Source organism: Melanotaenia boesemani, chromosome 22 (genome assembly GCF_017639745.1).
Source record: "Melanotaenia boesemani isolate fMelBoe1 chromosome 22, fMelBoe1.pri, whole genome shotgun sequence".
NCBI classification, from domain to species: domain Eukaryota; kingdom Metazoa; phylum Chordata; class Actinopteri; order Atheriniformes; family Melanotaeniidae; genus Melanotaenia; species Melanotaenia boesemani.
The window spans coordinates 18432307-18439145 of NC_055703.1; the positions used below are offsets into that span (position 1 = coordinate 18432307).

Below are 6839 nucleotides of genomic sequence, written 5' to 3' on the forward strand. Positions count from 1 at the left end.
AGCTCGGTAACTCAACCCACCTTCACTGGTCCTCTAAATACTCCCAGTTTCAAGTTTCTTCTTTTTTCCTAACTTGTCCTGTCCAGCATCGTAGCAAGGCGAATGGTGGTTTGGCTGCTGTGTTGTGCTGAGCAAAATTGCTTTGCCAAGGGAAGCTTTGTTCTTATTTATCTGTTCTAAATAATGAAATTTACATTATATTGCTGGACCTGACCAGAAAAAAAGTAGAAAAACGAGACAAAGATAACCCAGATAGAAGGCAACGACCCTTCAATCCAAACTAACACCAGACAAGCCACTGCTAGATGTACAGAAACACAACAGAGAATTTCCTCTGGCTTTTACAGTAAAACAAAGCTGACAATCATCAGGAGCACCTATATGAGACAAAAAAGCTGGAACAAAAAAAACCCCAAAAAACCCCAAAACAAAAAAAAATATATACAACTTGTATCACAGTGAAAACTAGAGTACCAAACACACACACACACACACACACACACACACACACACACACACACACACACACACACACACACACACACACACACACACACACAAAAACCTAAAAAAAAGTAGCTCTTAGTGTATAAACCCACTGGACAACTCAGTGACTGTGTCAGCATGCAGGGTAGGAGGAATGAGGGGGGATCAGAGATGAGTGTGCACAAATGCACCACACCACTAAAAAGGCCAGAGGCAGACTAGGGTGGCCCCGAGACCTGGGCGATCAGCAGCAATCCCAGAACACGAACCCCAGCCACCCCACCATGAAGACAACCCCGCACCCACCCAGAGGTTTCAGGTTTCTGAAGGATCTGGAGCAGGACTTTAGGGAGCTCAGCATCAGAGACGCTTTCTGGTAAATGTCATGGTATGTTTGTAGCTGCACAGAGCAGCCGTCTTTGTTAGTTTGCCAACTTATCACTGCAGGAACAAGTCCTCCCTGAATGAATCAAACCTGAGACACTGTTTGAGTCAGTATAACCCATTCAGTGCTCATGCTGGTCAAGTACTGACTAAAAGAAAAGGTATTCATCAACATAAAACAAAACAAAACAAACAAACAAAAACATGCTGATACCTGCTTATGGATTATTAGCATTTTGAGGTTTCTGGGTTCTCCAATAAATGAAAAAGACTGAGATCTGAGTTTATGTAACCTGCTGTGGTTTGTTTATATTATTAACACAGGTGCTTACCAGATTTGATAACTTATAAAACTCTAATATGACATCATATATGACATTTTTGCTGATTATCACACTAATAAATAAAACCTGGAATCTGTGTGTAGGCGTGTGTATGTGTATCTTCACTTTCCTAATCAACCACTCCCTTTGATTTCCTTCCAACTTGGCGTTCGCATTGTTGAAGCCCAGAGCAACTCCAGTGGAATCATTTCTGTGTAAAGCTCTTATTTAAGCTTCTCATGAGGCATTTAGGAACATACTGTAGCTTCACCACCCACTACTACATGTAAATTCTGTGAAAGTGGAAAACAACGCAGTGAAATATGGATACTGTGTGGAAATATTTAATATGCATCATGATGCTGATGTGGATGATCCTCAGTGATAAAACATATGAGGTCTGTTACTACTTATGTGAGATATTCCAACTCGGAAGAGGAATATTGTTGCTCATTTATATAACATGTTACACTCAACTCTATTTAAGTTCCAGTAAAAGATATTTATATTTACGTTGCTAATTTTTTGTATGAATTCTGTTAAAGTTTTATGCTGAGATTAATGTGGGCAGTGTGCCACAGATCAGCACTGAGTCATAAATGCTCAGTATTATGAAAATGGACATCTGGACACACTTTTTTGAACACATTTAAACAGTGCTGACTTGTACATTTTGTCATGTAGATTTGTCTTGGGTTGCTCAGACACCAGTACAGAAAACATGAACCTTTTCTAAACAGATGACGCGATGTCTGCCTTTTTTTAAAAAAAAAAAAGCTTCCAAGTGAAAATGTTGCTGAAAATCCTTTTCATTTTTGCAAATCTTGCTTATTGAATGAGTCACATTCTGCATCTTCTTCTATGATCCAAAGTGCACCTAAATGCTTGCCTTTGGGAAAAAAAAGTCTATTTTTGTTGGAGGTGTTGTTGCTCCATATTAAACTTTGAATGACCTGCTGCTGCAGGTGACCATCACATAATCTAGTACAGAAACCCAAACGAGGCCCCTGAAGCCCACTCTGCCAAAAGGACAAAACATGTAAATCTTAGAGAATAACATTTTCCACTCTAACTTTAGTCAAACTTTTCCAGACACTTTTAAAGGCATACTCTAAAATCCGGAGAGTGAAGTGTTTACAAAGAGAATGTCACTGAAAGTGAGGCTTACCTGTATCATTAGTGCTCTTTCTGACAGAAATCACTACAGCCAAGAGGACAACCAACAAGCATAGCAGGAGAACCTAAAATAAAGAGAAAAAATTTGCTTAATACATGCAGTGTAATGGTTAAAAATCTCTTACACATGACTGAAAATGTTAATTTTGAATGCCATGTTTAAACTACACAGTCACGACAATATTGTTCATGTCCGCCATTGTTTAAAAAAATGCATCATTAGGCAAAGTTAAGGCCTTCTTAATGTCAACTGAAACTAATAAAAGGAAAAGTGGGGGGAAACTAGTTTAAATACATTATAAATTATATTTAGGTGAGACTGAGCTTAGCTAAAATGCAGATTTAAGCTGCTGGTAGTCTTTTGTGACCATTATATAAACATTATAACCAAGTTCTGGAGTCTTACGTTCATATCTGCTTGGGGGTGGCAATTCACAAGCAGCAAAAGGACAACTATTTGATCTAAATCTGTTTATTTAGAGATGGGCCCTGTTTGATTATTAAGGTTTTCTTATCATGGAGGCAGGAGTTTATTTAAATACGGCTCGTGATATCCTTAACTGTGACAGTTTATTAGAGATCAAATTTTTCATAAAGGCCCATGACATGAGCGGACATTTTTTTTTCTTTTTTCATCCCACTGACTATCATGTGACCCCTCTTTTGTAAGTGTAACTGTGAATACTTATTTATCTATTTAAATATTTTTCTCTTTTTGCTAATACTAAATATCTAATGTCCTCAGAGATCATAGAGTTTATATCTCACTTTTTTTCAATCGGTTTCATCCTAGTTTTCAGTCATTATCTCTTATGAATGTGTTGATGCGTTTTTGTCAGCCAAACAGAAAACGTGTCAGGAGATGTAAGTTTTCCATGTTGATTTACATGGAAGGCAAACTCAGGTGTTGGTGACAGTTTTCCCTGTTTTAACACAAAAATGATGCTCTGTCTCATAAACTGGATGTCTATTTCTGCCCTGAGAGAAAACTGTAGTACTCTGCTGTTAAGTCTCAAAAACAAAGCTGTGGGAATCGTCAACCGCGAGTAATCCGCTTAGAGTCATTCACATATACAAGAACAGGAATTCCTAGACAGTTATGAAAATATGGCCTGTGTGAATGGTGTCTGGGTACCTATTTTCTTGAGCTATGGGTGAACTGACAGGAAACTTGGATCTTGGGAAAGACTTAATATGTGGTCTTTGCAGGTTGTGAAAGTAAACAGTCTGTCTGCTGGAAATCTATGAGTCTGACTAAAATAAACCTTAGTACTTCAGTTCATTATAACACCCAGCCACTACTTTCATGGTGAAAATTAACTGGATAAGTTGATGTCTGAAGTCTACTTCGAACATATGTGGCCTTTTTTGAGATGTTCAAGTTCAAACACTCCTACTAGAGATCACAAGTCTGCAAATGTTTAATGAGTAATCCTCAAGTTGAAGAGCAACCTGACCCTGCTTTTTGCCCTCAGCCAAAAATGTTGCAATCATTCTTCTTTTGCAAGATTATCAAGTGTGTTGAAGTGCAACAAGTCCCAGCATTACAATTTCAAATGTATGCATCATACATGAGCATAGCATTATCTAGACTTAGTCTCTTGTGTGTCAGAGTTTAGCAGTCAGAAACTGGTTCCTGTGGCATTTAGCTGAGGTTTGTTAGCCACTTTCATCACTTTTTGTTACATCTTCTAAAGCAGGATGGTATTTTTTTATTGTAGCTGTTTTAATTATTGTATGGAAGCAATCCTCCATTCAGAATAGATGTGGCTCCTCTCAGTACTTGTGAATATTAAAAGCTGATGTTGATGTGAGGCATTCCCTCCGAGATATAAAGTTTAGGGAAACACAAATAAAAAACTCCAGATACCAGGACACATGGTGACTAGTGAGTCATGACTGGACTTTTTGTTTGGTCTACAAACAATGTTTGTGTTTGTCATTACTGAGAGTCTATGTGTTGATAATAAACAGTGTCACGTGTATTCTCAGTGGGAACTAAAACTTTGACACCCCCCCCCCCCCCCCTTACTTGAATTACAATTTACAAAAAAAAAAATGGAAATTTCTAGCTTTTCTTGGTCTTGTTTAAATATATTGAATAACTTAGTTTTTATACATCATATGCATACAATACATAGCATTTATAAAAAATGCACACACTCTATGTCTCTATTCTTAATCATAGTCATAATATATGTATGTGTATATGTGTGTGTGAAGAAAAATGTTATTTGTCAGGCCAGTTGATTCTGAAAAGTAGAAGTCTTAAAACCCAACACAATAATCTTTTACTTTGTCGTGTGACCCAGCAAGCTTCCAAAATGACTCAAAATACTGCAAAACAAAGTGGCCACAAAAGTTTATGGAGCCAAACTTTCAGAATCAGCATTGTGGGCTGGGAGGTCCAGTCCTGCTTTTCACTAACAACTGTAGGTCATGTCCACCTGCAGAGACACTCCTGGCCTTTGTCTCTTTGCACTGGAGTGAAAACATTTAGTTTCCAGTTCACACTGGCACCACTGACAGTCACAGCTGTATGACAGCTGTGAATTAACGACAGTGAGAGTAAACAGTGTAAAAATGTCGAGGTGAGGCCGTGGTTTTGAATTCCTGGTGATAATTTTCATCTCAGGATGAATGAATTTGCTAATAAAGCCGATTTACAGCATTGATTAATCTGCTCATTTAGATGAATTTTTAAAAACGTTAATAAAATTTTCCAGAACCAAAACGCCAAGTTTATACCTTACCATTTCAGCAGTCCACTAATGTGACTGTTAAAGGAAAGGTTTCATGTGCTCATTTTGTGGGCATACATTGTCAATGAAGACATGAGAGAGTAAAAATATGTCATAAAAACTTAAATTGTGCGGCAACACATGAACACAAAGTTTGTAATATTTGACTGTAGTGCAGAAGTACATGTGGAGTTTAAGTGTTGTCAGCAGTGTGGGGGAATGAGGAGATCCCAAGTCCGGACAGAGGTGCAATTGCGTTGCAGAACCTACCCCAGTGATGATTTTACAGTTTTTATTCCGTTTCTTTCTCCTCTCAGCGAGGCTCCTCTGACTCTCCGGTTCTGATGTCCCAAATAAAGACGCAGCCTGTCCGGCGGACTGATCTTCTTCTTTGGATGCGTCCATGCTGCTGAGCGCACAAACCTCCTGTCTGTGATGTCCAGGAGGGGACTGAGCGGCACGCAGCAGCTCCTCAGTGAGGAGAAGGATCTGTTCAGTGATAGCACCGCCTTTTTTGACGTCTTAAAGTTTGAAAAGGAGCAACCACAGACTGTCTATGGCAGACGCACGAGTTTGATCTGAGGCTGATGTTCTCAACCATGTGGTCTGATCAGGACCTGCCGGAAAACTGATTATTCCGACTTTAAAAATAAGTTGTAGTCTAATTTCAAGAAGCATATACATACGTTCTGGGTGTTTATGTTTAAAAATGGCTAAATACTTTTAGATTTTCAGCTATAAGACTTCTCTACACTAAGTTCATGAGGACAGTAATATTTACAGTTAGAATAGTTCTGCAGCTGCCGCCATCATGTGGTCAAACTGAGATGTTGTATGTAAAGATGCAATATCACATGTTTGTAGCTGATGACTGAGCTAAAGTACTTTTCAAAGAACTGTACCATTTGCACCCTTTTATAAAAACAGAGATGGTTTTAGTATACATTAAATATTAAAACTGGAAGCACATAATCTCATTGCCTTAGTATGTACAGGCAAGGCAAGTTTATTTGTACAGCACAATTCAACAACAGGAGGATTAAAAATGCAAAGACACTGAAACATCAGAAAATAAGCAGCAGAATTTAAAATGAAAAACAAAAGTGAAAGGAAAAAGAAAAACAACATTAGACAAAAACCATATTAAAAACAAAATCAAGCTTAAAAATACAAGCTTAAAAGACACAGATGCAGATTTGGACTTTAAAATGATTAAAATGCAGCAGAGAGCAGGTGGGTCTTTAACCTGGATTTAAATAAACTGAGTGTTTCAGCTGATCTGAGGCTTTCTGGGAGTTTGTTCCACACAAGCTGAATGCAGCTTCTCCATGTCTACTTCTGACTCTGGGAACTGAAACAAGACCAGATCCAGATGACCTGGTTTAAACTGAGTCAAGAGGTCACTAATGTATTTTGGTCCTGATCCATTCAGATCTATCCTCTGACGTACACAAACAAATTAACTTAGCAATTCACATTTTCACTCACAAAGTTTGAACGGAGAATTACCTCTTATGTGCCATTATTCATATCTCTGAAATTATGGCCTAATATCGGAAAAACTTAATATTTTAAATAATGTATTTACATTTTTATGATTTCTGACAGTTTTGGTCTTTACTTGATTTCAACATTTGCATTTTTGTGGTTTAATTTTCTTAAAACAAAAAAAATGTGCTGATGGCACTTCGTTTTTTTTTTTTTTTTTTTTTTTTTTTTATTAAAATCT

The 6839-nt window shown here is 37.7% G+C and overlaps 1 protein-coding gene across 1 annotated transcript in view; it reads right to left on the reverse strand.

Annotated features, from left to right (window-relative positions):
* enpp1 (ectonucleotide pyrophosphatase/phosphodiesterase 1) overlaps positions 1 to 5689 on the reverse strand; it is a 30328-nt gene extending 24639 nt beyond the window's left edge. Inside the window, exons 1-2 of the mRNA XM_041975920.1 lie at positions 5381 to 5689; positions 2362 to 2434 (exon numbers count right to left, since the gene is read on the reverse strand). Of these exons, the coding sequence (XP_041831854.1) occupies positions 2362 to 2434; positions 5381 to 5515 (208 nt within the window). The 5' untranslated portion in view covers positions 5516 to 5689. The remainder of the gene's footprint in view (positions 1 to 2361; positions 2435 to 5380) is intronic.
* Between the last annotated feature and the right edge of the window lie 1150 nt (positions 5690 to 6839).